We start from the raw sequence: 17,873 nt of genomic DNA, 5'->3' as shown, positions 1-17,873 counted from the left end.
TTCAAGTCCGACACCGTGTCAGGCCACACCTCCTGCTTCAAGTCCGACACAGCGTCAGGCCACTCCTCCTGCTCCAACTAAGCCACGTCAGCCGTCTCCGCCGCCTAAGCAATCGCAGAAGAGACACGCCGCAGCTATGGTGCGTAGCGGTACGAGTCGAGGTAGTACAGAAAGTACAGGTGGAGACAAGCGATATAAATATGGTCCAAGCAGCCTCGCTCCTCTTTCTCAGAGGCCTTACGACATGACCGAGGAGCAAAACGATGCAATAGTGCGGGCCGAAGTGGACGCTCATTTTCGACCGAAACCGGCAACGCCGCCGAGGGAGAAAGTGCCTGAGGAAAAGATTGACCACTTCATTCGTATGGCTAGACCACCAGCTCCCAAGCCTGTTGACTCAGACTATGAGCGCCAAATCAGGAAGGCACATCGAGCACGACTACAGAAAGAAGCGAGCTCGAGCTCGAGCCAACAAGTAGCTGTCAAAAAATGCGGGAAAACCGTTACCTAGCTGGGAGAACAGGCGGCGCAATCGACCCCCCCCCCCCCCCCCGCTTGTTGTGCCAACAACACATGGGAGTACGCGCGCCCAATATTATTGTGGGCAAACCGTTTACGTTCCCGAGCTGGGCGATGTGGTAATAACCGAGGAGCATATAATGCAGGCTGAAATGCTCAAGATCACTGTTAGACAACTCCTCGAGATCGAGCCCATGTCTCCGCTTAGAGAGGTGGAAATAAAACGGAAATATGTCCGGGGCCAACCTTTGGTCGAGCCCGAGGAGGTCTAGAACCTCAAAACGAGAATGTATGAATTGCACGATTGGTACATGAAAATTAACAAGATTTCCAATCGAGAGTCCCTCATGGTGCAAGTCGAGGAAGATCATTACTTCAATAAGAAAGCTCTGTTCGTTGAGTATTCAGAACTATTTCAGTTATTTAATCAAGATGCACTCGACAAATCTATCGTCAGTTGCTATTGTCTGTAAGGGATTTCTTTCTGTAATTTAAGTCTCAAGCTAGCTCTAGTGCTCATTGATTGATCATTAATTACCTGTAATTATATATCCTCACTATATATTCTTTTCTGTGGTATTATGCAGGATGAAGATGTATGAAATGAAAAAAAGCTGGACGCTATGGCATTGGGTTCATTGACCCAAATACCGTTAATGAATACACATGGAAATTGGAATGGTGTAGACAAGATGTAGAGAAATGCATGCTAGAGTTCTTGAAGCGCCTCAATAGCAATGAAGATATACTACTTCCTTACAACTTCGAGTGAGTCACATTGTCTTGTACTACAAATTCTGTTTTTGTTTACTAGCTAGATGTTAATAAGTGTATAGGGTTTAGGGTTATAGTTGATTGGCGTTATGCACATGCCCGCTTAATTTATACATACAAACGTATGCGCAAGCAGCTTCCACTGGATCTTGTTAGACATTCAAGTTGACGAAGGAAAAGTTGAAGTACTGGACTCACTACTTAAAAAAGATAGTGACTACAGCATCGTGAAGGGGATAGTCAACAGGTTATTTCAATCATGATTAACTATAACTCGGCCTATTTAGTTCGTCATTTCCTGATATGAACTATTTTTAATAACCCCTTTATTAATTTTATTTGCCGGCGGGCAGGGCTTGGGCAAAGTACATCAAGGTGACTCCAGGAAAATGGCGACAAAATCTATGTTGGTATCGACCCAACGTAAGTAATTAAGTAGTACTAGCTAGCTAGCTACCATCTCTTTAATTCTTGATTCAATACCATTAATTAATTAACATGCTTGATTAATAATTATCTGATTAAATTCTATTCTCGTAAAGACCCTGAAGCAGGCGCCGGGGACTGAAGTGTGTGCATACTACGTTTGCGAGAACATTCGCATGATGGCGTCCGAAAGGAGCAGATTTGATAGACAGGACTGGGTACGTTTGCCAGAACACTATTCACAAATCTTACATGATTGTCGATATCTAGTCACACAACTAATACACATGCATATTGATCTCCTTCTTAACAGTTCAAAGAGGTGCGGGACCAGCTCCTACCAACAGAGCGCATACGAGCACTTCATGAGGAAATAGCGGGATTTTTGCTCGACCAGGTCATAGATCCCAAAGAAGAATACTATTACCCGCTACCGCCCCATGAACCACTTGTCATCGTGCTCCGAAGGCACCAAGGCAACATGTAGGAGAAATTGTATATATATACATGTGTATGTGTGAATAATTAATGATGGTTGTGAGACATTCGATTATATATATATATATATATATATATATATATATATATATATATATATATATATATATATATATATATATATATATGATCGGTTCTACGAGAAAATCTATTTATATATATGCATAACGTGTACAATATGTAGTATCGTAAAATACCAGCAAACAAAAAAAATTAAATAGAAAACATAAAATTAATGGAAAAATAAAAATTAAAACCAAAACCCCCCCAAACATTTAGTACCGGTTGGTACTACCAACCGGTACTAATGGTCTACCAGCACCCGGGCCTGGCTCGTGCCACGTGGTGGCACTTTAGCGCCGGTTCATGCCAAACCGGTAGTAAAAGGGGGGCCTTTAGTCTTCACTCTTTCGTGCCGGTTGCAGAACCGGCACTAAAGGCCCTTACGAACCGGCGCTAAAGCCCGGTTCTGCACTAGTGTTAGCGGGTGAGGCCCCAAACCTTTCGCCCCAATGTAGAGGTGTCAGATCTAGGCGGCGCGCCCATTGGGGGATGTCTATGCAGAGGGTAGCGTTACCCTATATTATTTCTTTAGGTTATTGTTAACCTCCTAGCGATATTCTTGTCATTGGTAGAGACGAAGTCAAGGAAGAAAGCAATGTAGCCACCTTGTAGCATTTCTGAATTACCATATCGTAATTGTGTTCATGAAGCAATTACCTACTAAAGTATATAAGTGTTTATATGCACATATGATGTTTAAACATATTTATGTATACATTGAGTGATAAATTATATTTGGCATCAGCCACAGAATATATTGATGTATGCTTGATTAAAACCCTAATACCAACATTACTTTGCGTTACATTGCTAAGACGTACAATATGCCACTGGTAATAATCGAGGCAATGATGTTGATAGCCTCATGTGTAAGTGTGTTTGACAGCAAAGTATTGCATAAACTGTAGTATTGAAAAACTGCAGTATTTTTGTCTATAGGACCTAGAAACCACAGTTTTCACATATCAAAGTATTTTGTAGTATTGGGAATACTGTGACAGTGTTTGGCTGGTGCATGTTTAGGACGACGTAAATTAGCTAGCTAGCCGTTTCATAGCAGTCGCAAGACATGCACGATTTTAGCTGACCAGTGGTTGCAAACTGAACGGCCATGCATAAACAGACCCGGCGGCAAGCTATGCATCAGCGGCGCGGCACGGAAGTGCGCGCCGTCGCTCTGGCTTGGCTGCGGCTTGACCGACAGCTGCTAACGCGGCACGCTGAGGCATGGGACGACATTGGGGAGCAGCGCATGGACAGCAAGCAAGGCCGGTGTGGCTATGATCGCACACAAGGGCCTGCACAGGCTCAGCCAGCAGTGTGTTCGGAGTTAGCGTTGTAGCCATCAGCGTGCGCGACCATGGCATGAGCAATCTGGGCATGTGATGTCCAGGGGGCCGACCTGATGCACAGCGCGTACGAGGAGAAGAGAAGCGCAAGTGGGAGTAGGAAGGACACCATGTTTATTTCCATTGCCTTCTCTTGGCTTGTCCCATGGCCGGCGATCTTCAGGGCGGCGGTGACGGCTTGGGAGCGAGGAAGGCAATAACAGACAGTCTCGTTTTTTTCGCGTGCTCTGTTTCAAAAAAAAAAGGTCTAGGGTTCTTTTTTTAATGCAGAGAAAATACCACGGTTTTGACAATACCACAGTATAGATACTACAGTTTTTTATGGTTGCCAAACAGCTCACGGTAAATTAAACCATGGTATTTTGAAAAACTGCAGTATTGTCATAATACTTCGAAAAAACTGAGCTATCAAACGGGTATCATCTCCATGTTTTATGTAAGTTGCATCAAGCCTTCAGCTAAAACATATTCCAGGATGAACATGGATGTGTAATCAGGTGTGCCATGAAATTTTTGCATCATTGCATCTCCCAATGCCTTCTGAGGCTAAAATGTCGTTTTTTGAATCAGTTGGAAAATGAACCCATGTTTTTGCTACCTCAAAACATACTGCTGAGTGCTGAAACACCGAATAGTGTGCGGTATATATACAAATACAATTGTTATTTAACTTGGTTACTTATGTCTCTTCTTACTCCTAAATAGCAAATGGGTGTGTGTTCGGTCTGAAGTTTTCTTTGTGATCTTCAATAAGAACAGTTATGCAGTCGAGTTAATATAGTGCAACACCCATGCTAGTCTCCAACATGTGGGCAGCTCATGGCACGTGGGCACATTATGCTACTGCAGTAAGCCTTGCTGTTGCCGAATTAAGTTGCTCTATGGGACAAAGCTTTCTAGAAAGGGTCTCTACAAAAAAAGATTGATCTGTATATTTTTTGAGCTGCCAGCTCTCATGTACCTCTTGCTGCGATCCTGGATAGTTGCCGGTGGCTCATAGCTGGCGCGTATGTGTATTCATATATATAGGCGCGGACTTGTTTTTTTTTTTGTAAACACGTTACAGACGCAAGCGCTTATATATACGTGCATACTGTCACCCCTATGAACGCATACATGCACACGCTATCACTATGAGCACCTTCGAGAGACTTTTTTTTTAGAAATGGAGGAGGACCCCCGGCCTCTGCATCTGGACTATGAGCACCTCCGAGAGACTGAGCCGGCATATGACCTTGAGCTTTTACGAAGTCACCATAGACGCCTCGTAGTCGACAGAAACGTCTCTTTCCACTAAACGTGCAACCCCGAAATTTCTGAAATAAATCCAGGATAAACATGAGCATCAGGATTTGAATCCTAATGGGCTGGGATACCACTATCCACCTAACCATCCAACCACAGGTTGGTTCACGCACGAACTTGCGTTAGGGCAGGTGCATGCGGTCTGTGTGCCTGCGGGCCGTATGGCGTATGTTGGGTTTGAGACAGTTGAACTATAGAGACATAAATGTGCATGGCGTGGTTGGGTTGTCGCTTCTGCGCGTACCTTTTAAGAGGGTGCTTGGATTCAAGGGACTTGTTTTAGTGTGACTAAAAATAGTCTCTTTAAAAGGCTAAAGTTCCAAGCAGCCCTAACTAAAGAGGGGCTAAAACTAGTCTTGAGACTAAAACTTTTTAGTCAGGGGTACCCTACTAAAATGTGGATTAGTCCTCTCTGTCCTCATTTAACTCCTCTCCTTTAACACATGCGAGTTCTGGATTGAAGGGTTTGGAGGATAATAAATGCTCATTAACTTGATTTTAGTCTTTTTAGTATTTGGATCCAAGCATGGGTGAGGCTAGCAAGTTTTAGTCTCACTACTTTTAGTCATGAGACTAAAACGTATCAAGCATCCTCTAATTACAACCGCATGTATTACCGTGTGACCCGTGTATTACTGTGTGTTCCAGAGATAAATTGCATGGCGTGATTGGGTTGTCACTTCTGCATGTACCTTTTAATTACAACTGCATGTATTACTGTGTGACTCGTGTATTACTGTGCGACTCGTGTATTACTGTGTGTTCCAGAGATAAATGTGCATGGCGTGGTTGGGGTGTCGCTTCCGCATGTGCCTTTTAATTATAATTGCGTGTATTATTGTGACACGCGTACTACGGACATTACTTCATCTTGATTTGTGTTCCAGATCAGCGTGGGATAGCATAATAACAGCTGTGAACTGGCAATACAAGCTATGTTTGACAGCTCTTTTTTTTCCTAGATATATCATGCATGATACATTAACTGGCACAAACTTGATCATAAGTATTTTTAGACATCGTGATATCCTGATTATAGGATTGTTCATCTGGAGCAAAAGGAGAAGGCTAAAGAAATAAAAAAAACCAATCTGACATATGTATAGTAGAAAAACAATGCCAACTGAACCGAACAGATTTTGATGTACCGTCCCTCGTCCCTCAATTTAAATGATGTCGCTAGAAATATTTAGAAGGGATTTATTTGAAAATACGAACGCCACTACTTTCAGTATATTTGGCATATACACACCCTCGTTAATTTGATCAAGTAATGCCGAGTGAAGATTTTAACATCAAGCGAAGACAAATGTACAGCATGTTTTTTCTGAAGATAGGCAGGCGGCCTATAAGTCTATTTGGTCTACTCGTTGCATGCATGAGTAACGTGTGGCTAAGTCGCCGTAGCGCACTGCATATGGAGCAGCAGGCACAGAACAGTGGGCTTAGATGGGCCCAAATGCGTGTTCATTATCTCCGAAGTGGACTTGCAGAACATCGTTTCTGCTCCGGTGCTCCCCCCTAACTCAATTTCCTAGGGGTATTCTTGACCCCCGCCATCTATTTTTTCTCCGGCCCGCCGCTGCCCATATCCAAGCCCCGTAGCCCATATCCAAGCCTCGTATAACCCGTATGACCCATACGTATGTATACGGTGACATCCCGAAAAAAAGGATGACACGACCCCACGATGGCCGATCCATCAATCACGCAGCTCAATCAATCACGTAGCTCCTCCATCATTCTGGTGAGTTTCTGTAGGAATATCAGCGGCAGCGATCTTATCGCCGGCGATCTCGTCCGAGAGCGCGCGCGGCACCGTCGTCAACCTCCAGCGCTCGCAGGTACCGCATCCCGTTTCCCCACATTTGTCTCGCTCGCGGCAGCATCAAACGAACTGTCGCTGTTTTCGTCGTAGTGGTTAACCTAGCGGGTCGGGCAACCTAGCTTTCTGGCGGTCCAGGCCATCGCAGATCTTGTTCTGGTAGTGCTGCTCGTCATGATATACACAGTGATCACGCGGGCTGAAGTGGGTTTCTTCTTTCTAGGGTTAACCTAGCGTCGGTTGCCGTCGGTTGTGTGCACGACGGCTCCGTTATTTGATGCGGCGGCTTACCTAGGTATCCGGCGATCCAAAATAATCACGACTGGTGCTGTGGGCTAGGAATCCGGCGGTGCATGTTATCACGGGTAGCGCTGCTTCTCGTGATCCAAAGTGATCACGTACTGGATTCGTGGGACGTACCTTAACGCCGCTTGGTGTGGAGAGGGGGGAGGATCCATGGCCGATCAGAGGTTGTTGGCGTCGGTTGTGTGCACGATCTGAACGCCCTCGGTTGGGGCGCTCTCCGGTTGGTGTAGTTTATTTAACATCCGTGATCGTGCGCTAGGTGTTGTATATGTCAGCATTGATAATGTTTGCACATGTGATGATACATATTAATTGTTGTAGGAAATGGCGGACGATGAGTTAATTGATATGATGTATGACATGGAGTTTGGAGAACTGATGAAAGACTGGATAGAAGATTGGTCAGATGATGAAAATTCAGATCGTGGAGATAGGTCAGAGAATGGGAACGTATTGGAAGATCTTAATGTGAGTGGCATTATCATGTTGTAATTTTTTGGTGGCATCCGACAATATTATATTTTGAAAATTTATAGATGGATGAACATGATGATGGTCAGGAAAACAATGAGCATGATGATGGTGAGGAAAACAACTCGGAGATCTCGAATGAAGATTACATTAGTCAGGTATGGAACTGGAATTTTTTGTTGGCATGCATGCAAATTGAATTAATCCTGGAATATTATATGATAAATACTTATGTATTTGTGTTATATTTTTCAGCTCATTTCCGAATGTCATAATGCGTACGACTATTACGGTGAATCCGACGCGGAGACAGGCCTTGATGTCGAATCATTAGCTGCATCTGATTCTGGGGAGTCGCAATCGTCGGTCATCATGAGTGAGGTATGTATGTAATCAATGTTGTATGGAAGTAATGTTATACCATAGAAAACTGTTTTCATGGCTATGTTATGATTGTGTAGGTGACAGAAGTTGAGGGTAAAAAGAATGTCCAAGATATTGCTAGTGCAGATGATAAGAGGGATATGTTCATGCAGATAATACAAATGACTTTTACGTCTCACGAGGCTGCGTATGATTTCTACAACAGCTATGCTAGATATAATGGTTTCAGCATTAGAAAGAATAAGGTCAGGTATAGCAAAACCGAGTCACGTCATATGCGTATAGGCGGTTTGTTTGTTCCAGACAAGGAAAACGTGACAGCAGGTTGCTAACCGAGGAAGGACACAGCCGTAGGCTCAGACCCGAGACACGCTGCCACTGCGAAGCGGACCTGACCGTGAAGCTTGACCAAAAGCGTGGGGTTTGGTATGTTGATAGTTTTGAGGACAAGCATAGCCATATCTTGGCAGGACCGGACGAGGTACCTTTTCTTTGGTCCCACAGAAAAATCAAAGAGTGCCAGAAGCATGAGATAATGTCCATGGGAGCTGCAGGGATTAGAATTCACGACATGATGGATTGCTTCATCAGCAAACATGTATGGTACGGCGGTGTTGGTTTTACCAGGCGTGAAATATACAACCTTTGCCCCAGGGAGAAGAGGAAGCTGCTTTTAAAAGGTGATGCTGCCACAGTCATAGGCATCATGGTCAGAAGGAAACAGAGGGATCCTAGCTTCTTTTTCGAGTACAAGCTAGACAAGGAAGGACATATGAATAGGATGTTCTAGTGTGACTCCCAGTCTCGTCATGACTATGAGGACTTCGGCGACGTGCTTGTATTTGACAGCACGTACAAGATGAACCGGTATGGTATGCCATTCATACCCTTTGTTGGTCTTAACAATCACCGGAAGACCACTGTTTTTGCTTGTGCCATAGTTTCGGACGAGACCGAAGAGACATATGTGTGGCTGCTGGAGACTTTTTTGAGGTCCATGTGTCAAAAGATGCCTATGAGTGTTATCACGGATGCCGACGCTGCGATGATCAAGGCAATTCGCCAAGTCTTCCCAGACGTGTGGCACCGTATATGTACGTGGCATATAGAAAAAAATATGAAGATTCACCTCAGTCACAAGTCCTTGAAGGAGTTCCGAACTCTTCTGTACTACAGCACGTCCACGGCCACGTTTGAGGAGAGATGGCACGCATTTTCCAAAAGATGGCAGTCGGAAAAAACAGTAACATGGTTGAGACGGATGTATAAGAAGAGGAGACTGTGGGCCGCGGCTTATCTGACAGAGGGTTTTTGGCTTGGCATGAAAAGCAACCAGAGGAGTAAAAGTCTAAACTCATGCCTTCACCTCCACCTAGACGGTGAAATGACCCTGGTGGATATGATTTTGCACTATGAGAACGCCGTTGTACGTATCTGTGAGAATGAGGCACGAGATGATTGCACGGCCTCACAGAGTTTACCGGTGCCAGTTACTAGCTCGAGGGAACTTGAGATAGCTGCTTCTCACGTCTTCACTCCAGCAAACTTCTATATGTTGCAAGCTGATCTTAGGAAAATTGGTGGCATGGAGATTGAAGAAATAAAGCTCGGAGACGGATCACAGCAGTACATCGTGGTCTGGAAGAATAACCGGAAGAGCCGTTTTTGGGTGGAGTACACTCCAGTAAATTCCGCAGAAACTATAAGGTGCAGCTGTAGAAAAATGATTCAAAAGGGTCTATCTTGCAAGCACATATTCCATGTACTGAAGTACTTGAATATATCTGAAATACCAAAGTGTTTAGTTCTTGTGCGGTTCACGAAAGACGCAAGGTTGGGACTGCCCGCCAGGCGCACAAGCGATCTGTTGGGATTTGGATGGACTGGAGCAGCTGAAAGAATGAAATATAGCCAGGTCAGTGTGTTGGCTTCAGAAGCTATGCATGCAGCATGCAAACACCCAACTTTGTGGGATCAGTTACAGGAGAGTTTGAAGGCCATGATAGCTAAGAGCCATGAGTATGATCAGCTAAAGGAAAATTTGAGTAAGAAAACGGCTGATCTTTGTACTTGTGCAATTGAATATGTAGATGATGGTGAAGGCAACATAGTTGAAGTTCATGATCCTATTAAAGTATCAACGAAAGGTGCAACTAAGGTAGATGAGAACCGCCCTATGTCAAAAAATGGTAGGCCACTTTTTTACGACGAGATCAGAATCAGGTGCGGCGCATGCAAATTGCTAGGGCACACTAAACGCAACAAGAAATGCAAACTAAATAAGAAGTAAGTTTTTGTATGCATTGTAGGTTATAATTGTTTTTAACTTGTCATTCATTAACTTTTCCTGTTATCGTGTGCAGAAGCGTGGTGGGCGAAGAAGAGTAGAAAAGTTGCTAAAGTTATGTTAGGATGAATCCAGTGATCTAATAGTGAGGTGTTTGCAATGTATTACTGCATACATGATACATGATATATACTATTGCAAGAGGCCAGTACCTTGAGATAGTGCTTGTAGCATATATGGACTAAACAGGAGGCGGTCACTAGGGACTTTAATCATGGAAAATGGATAGCATTTTAGTCATTGTAATGATGGCATCTTTTGTGTTGTCCACTGTAGTTATATTATATTAGAAAACTAGACGATACCCGACATGTTGTTGCGGGAATGCTCCCTTTGCAATATATTCATAGAGAAATGGTTACGTGTAACATGTATATGTTGTTGCGGGAATATTTTGTTTGCATGTTGTGGTGGACCTTTCTCCATACATGTTGAATGACGAGGTGGCAAACTTGCATGTTAAGAGAAATAGGTTAGTGGTGGCTAGTTGTTTAGATATAGAAGATGTAATTATGTTTGATAATAATTAATTTTTTTTCACTCCTTTGGTTCACCACCATTTAGATATAGAAGATACCAGCTCACTTTGGTCTATAGTATAGACTTCATACCAAAAACCCACCATTTTCCCCTCATAAAGAAAAGAAAAACCCAACATTTTATGGCTTGTAGTGTAACTCGGGCCGCTTGTCGCGATGACGTGGAGGGGGGGTGACGGATGCCGTAAGAAGGCGCGACACACGGCCGCTCCCATTGCCGAGCCCATTTAACAATTTTTTTTTATTACAGCCCGTTTAAATGGGCCGCGCTGGCCACCTGGTCGGGGCGGTTCTTCCCTCGCGATCTCCACGCGCGTTCTATCTATCCACTGCAACCGCCGCCGCCGCTGCAGCCACCGATCCACGTCGTGCCGCCGGTCACGTTACGCCATGGTTTCGTGGAGCGACGAGTCGAGCTCTTCTTCGGATGGCGAATCCGTAACTAGCCTGCAGGTACGCTCCTACTATATAATCTCCAAATAGTGCTAGGGTTAGGGTTAGAGTTCTTCATTTCCGGTATTTAACGCAGGGCGTTGATTTGTGCATTATCTCTGTTGTTTCGTTTAGCTTCCTACGACTATCCCTTGCTATGAATGGAGTGGCATTGCTCACGATCTGTCTTCTTGTTGTCTGCATCGAGAACCTTGCGTCAGGCTAGTTGCTTTTGATTCCTTGGACACTGGTAGACGTTTTCTTGTCTGTGGTCAGAAGGTATGTTGTTCCGTACTGTAAATATATGTTTAAATTACCTCGTGCTCGATTTACTTCGCGGTAATCCATTGTTCTGCCCAAAATTGCATACATTTCAATTAATATTTGCATTTACAAAGTCCGTATTTATGTTGTTTTTTTACGGTCTAATATTTGTTTTAGCACATAATAGCATATACTTGTAGTTAATTGATCCATATATATATATGTATATCATTGCACGCTACATTTTGTGTTTATATGATTGAGACCATATTTTTAGTGCATTGCATGTAATTGTATTGCATTTGTGCATATATGATTGGGACCATATTTTTCATACTGTAGGAAGAAGTGAAATGTAACTATGTGGAATGGGTAGACCCGGAGTGGTCAGTGGCTACGAAGTTCTGCTTGAGAGAACTGTGGAGCATGTATGACGAGAAGCTGAGATAGAATAATAAGAATGCTGAAGAAAAATGCATGTTAATTGGAGAAAAGAGGAGGACGGAGGAAGAGCTGAGATTTTTCAAAATGGACTTTGCTAAACTGGTGGCTGATAAGGAGGATGCTCTCACGCAATTGGGCAATGCAAGATTGTCACTTAGCGATCTCAAAGAGGAGCTGGAGAAGAATAAGATGGCAGATCATGGTTGTGCCAATCTACATCAGGTCCTGAGGGTAAAGGCTGAGAAAGACCGGGACCGGGTGGTGCTAGAGAGAGACCAAGTGATGAGAGAGAGGGACCATCTGAAGCAAGAGAAGAAAAAACTTGAGTATATTATTGCAGATTTTCTCAAACAGAAACATGGGTACATTGATAAGATCAAGAAGCTGAAGGAGATTTGTGATGAATTTTAAGTATGTTTTGTGGTTTATTGTTGAACAGAATGATCAAGTCCTATCTGCATTGTGGCCAGTTCATTTGTGTAAGGTCTAAGTATATTATATTAACCAATAAATTATATCACTTTCGAAATAGTTCTTGGCTAAGCACTGAAATTATTTTGCTTCCACCGGAGCTCTAAATCATACTGATCAAGGGGGCGAAATAGTAGTTGATCATGTGATTGATGGTGCTACTGATCCTGATCTTCATGATGCAGAAAAGGAAAAGGCTAACAAAAATGCAGCAAAAAAACTGTGCAACGAGATTTGAAGCAACACATAACGCCAAGGGAGTCAGGCGCAAGACACGAGGAAGATCCACCTGTGGACGCCGATCCCGAGAGATCCAGCGGCAATCATGCGCACGGGATCCCAGGCGGATCTGCCTACTCCACCAACCGCAGGATCCACGGGTGGCCCGTCTGCGTCCGACACGCGGGCTGTCTCCACCGAGCGGTCGGGCGGGACCGGACCTGGCGTGTCCCCCCGCGCCAACTGGCGGTCGTCGACTGGGTCGCCCGCGCTGGGACCGGATCTGTCGTTGTCTCGGGCGCGGGATCCCACACCGGATGGCACGACAGCCGAGGTTGATTCTCAGGCAAACAAAAAGGAATTTATCAACTTTTTTGCTTATTGTTGAATAATGCCAAATCAAATAAAAAAAATATGCAAAAGTAAAAAGGAAATGAATTACTCTTCCATGGAAGAAAAGAATGAACACAGCAGCAAAAAACATTAAGGTAGAACGAAGGGAAGCAAAAATTTATTGGTACGAAACGTATAGTCTGACTGCATTACACATACACAAGTATGTGTGAGCGACCAAAAATCCACACAAAATCCATGGTATCGTGCTTATTACATGAATGATAGAAAATCAAAGTTGTCCATGCCGGGAAACGTGCTTCTGGACTTAAAACAAACGACTGAAACTAGATTCTTGAATCATGTATGATGTCTTCACGCCTTGCTTTTCTTTGCGATGTCGCGGATTTTGTTCTTCACACATTCGAGCGTGTTGGTAGGTGAGAGAACCAACTCGGCGATGAGACGCCTTCTCCTTGCATTAACCGTGCCCTGCAATTTTTAGAACAAGGTTTAATGAATAGAAGTTGGTATTATACGACAATTGTACAAGTGTACGAGCAGAGAGGACAAATTACCTGGGTAAAATCGGCGGTCCATCGATCCCCGTCCCAATGCTCCATAACTTCAATCACAAAAAGGCCACAAGAGTTCCTAATATATATGCAAACATTAGTCACCGTGCACACGAACATGTCTTTCGTAAGTAGAAAATGATGAACCATAACTCACCCGTCCTCTTGTGGTGGCATGTCGATCTGAGGTATGATAGGCCATTTAGTGACGTCTGGATATTTGCCAGGTGTAATACGGTTTGCCTCTTCCATATCAATTGCTATTGCTAGTCGCTATTTGAAAGAAAGTAGTAGTGAGAAACCAGATGACATTTCATATGAAGAATGCTCAATGTCGGGGAGAGTACCAGTGCTTTCACAGTGTCGAGAGAGAACTCGAGAGGATAGAGCGAATCAAAAACTCGGAATTCTTTCTTGCTGTTGTGCATCACCACGGTGATCCAGTGTGTATTGCCGACGTTCAACGGGATAAATGACTGAAATGTGGAACACATTTGTAATCAGATGCAATTATGCTTGTTGAAATGAGTGTTAATGAACTAGTAAGAACATATCATACCTTATCACGGATGGTATACTCGTCCAGAACCCTACGTACTGCTCTAGCTCTGCTCAGCGCACTATCCATGTTGTATTTCGACGGTTTAGGGTTGTCTCGTGCCTTAGCACGATCAACAAGGTATTTGGACCTCCAGGCTGGACAGAGGTGCCGATCATGACCAACGCGCAGAGCCAAATGTGTCTGATAAGCATCGATAACCTGCGTAAAATAATAGAACATTTTATTTTCATAGGTGACACCTAGATTATGCACTTAAATAGCAGGACATGGTAATAGATCTTACGTCATCCGCTAGCCATGTATGCTCAAGTACCGGTCGTATTCTCTCCACAGTCACAGAGGTGCCACGTTCATTGTAGTAAACTCTTTTTGTCATATTCTTCTTAGACCGAGCAGCTACCTCCACAAACGCAACAGCAGCATCGATGAGTTCCGGTGTCAAATCGTCCTTAACAGAGCCTTCCATGTCATTGTCACTAAACAGAGCTGCATGATAAATTACGAACGTCACGAACAGTGAGTACATGAAATGGTAGTAAATTAAGCACTAAGATAGCTACTAATGGTACCTCTAGTTGCGGTAGTGTTGCCGGATGGCTTAGTACCGCGAGCGCTTCGCTTACCGGGCTTGTCAAGTTTAAAGGGGGATTCAAATTTCTTGGGAATAGTCCGTCGGCGCTTCCCGGATATAACATCGTCTTCTTTTGCGGTTGCTGCAGACTTTTTCCCCTTGCTCTTACCCACCATCCTGTCGATAGAACTTGCAGAAATGCCAATGTCGGACGATTCTGCTCGAGGAGAATTACCTACAATCCAAGGGTTCTCCGGTGTTGCGCCGCACTCATCAGTAGGCTTCGTTGTCTTGTCAACATTTAACTTGGCAGGTGTTTTCTAGTTAACAAAAAAATAATGTGATAGGTTCAGTTAACGAAAATGAAGATGCATAATTGAGATAAATGAAGACAAATAAATGAAAACATACTTCCTCATCATCGTTGTTCTGGTTTACAACAGGCTCGTCAGGCTGTGTCAAATCAATCACCGGCTCTAGACCGTCAGAGTCATCCTTGTACACGAATTCTTTTTTTTCTGGCGGACCATTCTCAAAGGAATCCACTTCTAGGTCGGCATCGTTGTTGCCGGAAGCCGTAGCAGCCGCTGGCTTGTACATCACACCATTTTGGTTCAACTTCTCTAACAATCTCTGCATTACATAAAAAATATTTATTAATGTCGGCACGATTTTGCAACTTCAAAAATGTTGTAAACATAGAATTAAGGGTGTGTCACCTCGGCTACTTGTTCTGGTATTTCCTTCATTTCGCTGCGTATGTAATCCATACACCGCTTCATGATGAGGTTCATCATCTCGTCCGCGTTTGAGGCTAACTTGGACTTCTTTGCCGCACCAACGGTGGGCTTCATTTTTGGCTTTTCTGGTTCAGGTACTTTGCGCTCCTGCGCCCTATACTCCTTGGTTATGTTGTCTTCAATCTGCATGTGAAATACAAGTATATGTGATCAATAAAAATATTAATACAACTAATTATGTTATATAAAAGTTAAGAAGTACCCAACGTAATGAATTACCTTGATGTTACCACGGCCACGGCCTTGGTCATAATCAAACTTGTCTCTCCTTGAGGCTGCAGCTTCAGTCCAATTCCTCATTAGAGGTTCCATGGACAAGCTAGGATTGAATGCGCATTCACCTTCCAGAGGCTGAACCTTCTCCCAGTACAGGTACTGCATGAATATGAAAAATTACAATTAGTACTATACAGCAGGTAAATTAGCAATCATATTTTTTTTGCAATGGTACAAGTCTGAAAGGTGTACCTGCAGGAGAGCTAAGTTCCCTCTCGGCCATTGGCGGAGGTGTTTGCCTTTCGTCACGTTGCGAAGGCAGTCCAGCAGAACCCGGAGGGTGAATGCATTCCAATTAATCTTGGATATACGCTTCACATCGTCCACCAATGCGTAATATTGCTTTGGTACAGTCTTGCTCGACATGGGAGCAAGAACTGTTCCAAGCAACACGAGGACAACTCTCCGAAGGAAATTGTCGTCGGCAGATTTATTTTTTGTGATGTCCACAATCAGATCATCGATGACTATGTTACCTGTGGTCTTGCTCAGGAATTGAGGCGGCACTCGATCTTTAACATCCTCACCTTCCTCACCGAGAATACCTTCTGCCGACAATCCGTGGTTCTCCAAGGCCAAGATGCACTCAACATCCACGGCACCGAGAGACACTTCGCCAACCAAGTCATGTACAATGAATCTGCCCTTGCTAGGATCAAATATCTCAACCATGTACCGGATCAACAGTGTACGCATCTTCAGCGAAGGTATCTGAAGCATGCTACGGAGTGGTGTTTCGGCACGTGCGGCCCGTTGACCGGAAGATAGACCGGCAATAAGTTTGCACCATTTTTCTACGGCGCAAACAATTTCTCCGTTGAGTTCATCCATCCCGTTAAAAAATATACTTGGTTATAGTACAATAATTTATGTAATCAACTTTTTCCTAACATATTGTTGCATAAAACATAATAATGGAATACACTATCCCACAGTAGATAGAAAACTATACAACATAATTTATTCATACTGAAACATTCAGCAGAGACACGTGCAGCACATAAAATGACAGTTTAACAAGTACTTATTTAACCAATTAGTTTCATAATAAAAAGCAACATAATTTATCTAATCATTTATTTTCATATGGTACTGTACAAATAGATATAAGAATCAGTGACAGTGCCTAATTAACAGTAAATTGAAAAGAAAAAAACGAAATTATGCATACTGGAACATGCATCAAACAAACGTGCATCACATACAATATTAGTCAGCGTCTCATAGTTGCAACATGCATGTCTTAGGGCATTGCTATAACTAACACTGATAAAAAATTGTTGTTTATTCATCAATCCAACCTACAAGCGAAAGACAACAAACAACATGCAGAAACTAATTTGCAATCGTAGGGCTATCTAATCAAATACACGCACAAACAAATCTAGTGTCATAGGCCTATCTAATCTAATACACGCACAAACAAAAAACATCTACTCCAACAGATGTAATGCGAAGATTATGCGCTAATTAATCTTAGTCCTATCGAATCTAACACACGCACAAAGAAAAGCATCATGGATGCGGTACGGTTGCCAACATACTGGATCGCTCGATGAAGATGGAAGTTGTCGGCGTTGTAACGTGGACGCAGTTCGTCCACGACGGCCAGCACGCGCTGACGACCTGGATGTTCTCGACGATCTTGCTGGGGTTGGGCCGATGCTAGGGACGCAGCTGTCGTCGACTCGGCGGTAGGAGCCGTCGTAGACGACATGAAAGACGATGCCGAGACTAAATAGGAGGAGGAGGATCTCCTAGGTCGTCGTAACCACCAGGGATAGAATGCCCGTGATCTTTGCCTTCCTTAGTTGAGGAGAGGCTGTACGTGCTCCTAAATTAAAGGGATAGGCTTCCCACGCTCGAGTTTTTTTTGTAGCTGCTCCTCTCTTTGAGCGATGAGGGGCTCGTTTCATGTATTTTTTTTCTTTTCTTTTTCATATTAGAAAATTTTGATATCAAATAATTATTTCAACTCAACCAAATGGCCCCAATTTTTTTTCACGCAATGGGATGACCATGGACATCATGCATGCCAATTCTCATCGATTTCCGACACTCGATGCATTTACTAGGATTTTGCCGGCGAAAAGAACCCGAAACGCTGCCCGGACGTGACG

The 17,873-nt window shown here is 43.6% G+C and overlaps 3 protein-coding genes across 3 annotated transcripts; 2 read left to right on the top strand and 1 right to left on the bottom strand.

The window, feature by feature from the left end:
- The first annotated feature begins 7,253 nt into the window (after positions 1 to 7,253).
- On the top strand, positions 7,254 to 8,135 carry LOC141041932 (uncharacterized). The gene is made up of 3 exons (XM_073509503.1): positions 7,254 to 7,533; positions 7,626 to 7,694; positions 7,792 to 8,135. Exons 1-3 carry the CDS (start codon positions 7,390 to 7,392, stop codon positions 7,927 to 7,929), a joined length of 351 nt encoding a protein of 116 aa, XP_073365604.1. The 5' UTR covers positions 7,254 to 7,389; the 3' UTR covers positions 7,930 to 8,135.
- On the top strand, positions 7,940 to 10,308 carry LOC141040653 (protein FAR1-RELATED SEQUENCE 5-like). Its single transcript, XM_073506774.1, has 5 exons — positions 7,940 to 7,945; positions 7,998 to 8,170; positions 8,224 to 8,629; positions 8,723 to 10,143; positions 10,284 to 10,308. Exons 1-5 carry the CDS (start codon positions 7,940 to 7,942, stop codon positions 10,306 to 10,308), a joined length of 2,031 nt encoding a protein of 676 aa, XP_073362875.1.
- A 3,036-nt stretch (positions 10,309 to 13,344) lies between these two features.
- On the bottom strand, positions 13,345 to 16,425 carry LOC141040652 (uncharacterized). Its single transcript, XM_073506773.1, has 11 exons — positions 15,946 to 16,425; positions 15,697 to 15,852; positions 15,397 to 15,600; positions 15,089 to 15,310; positions 14,730 to 14,997; positions 14,420 to 14,592; positions 14,104 to 14,304; positions 13,892 to 14,020; positions 13,702 to 13,817; positions 13,548 to 13,623; positions 13,345 to 13,461 (listed from the first exon to the last, which is right to left on the bottom strand). Exons 1-11 carry the CDS (start codon positions 16,423 to 16,425, stop codon positions 13,345 to 13,347), a joined length of 2,142 nt encoding a protein of 713 aa, XP_073362874.1.
- Between the last annotated feature and the right edge of the window lie 1,448 nt (positions 16,426 to 17,873).

This window comes from Aegilops tauschii, chromosome 2 (assembly GCF_002575655.3).
Source record: "Aegilops tauschii subsp. strangulata cultivar AL8/78 chromosome 2, Aet v6.0, whole genome shotgun sequence".
Classification (NCBI taxonomy): Eukaryota; Viridiplantae; Streptophyta; class Magnoliopsida; order Poales; family Poaceae; genus Aegilops; species Aegilops tauschii.
This window is presented reverse-complemented; position numbering and strand designations above follow the sequence as displayed.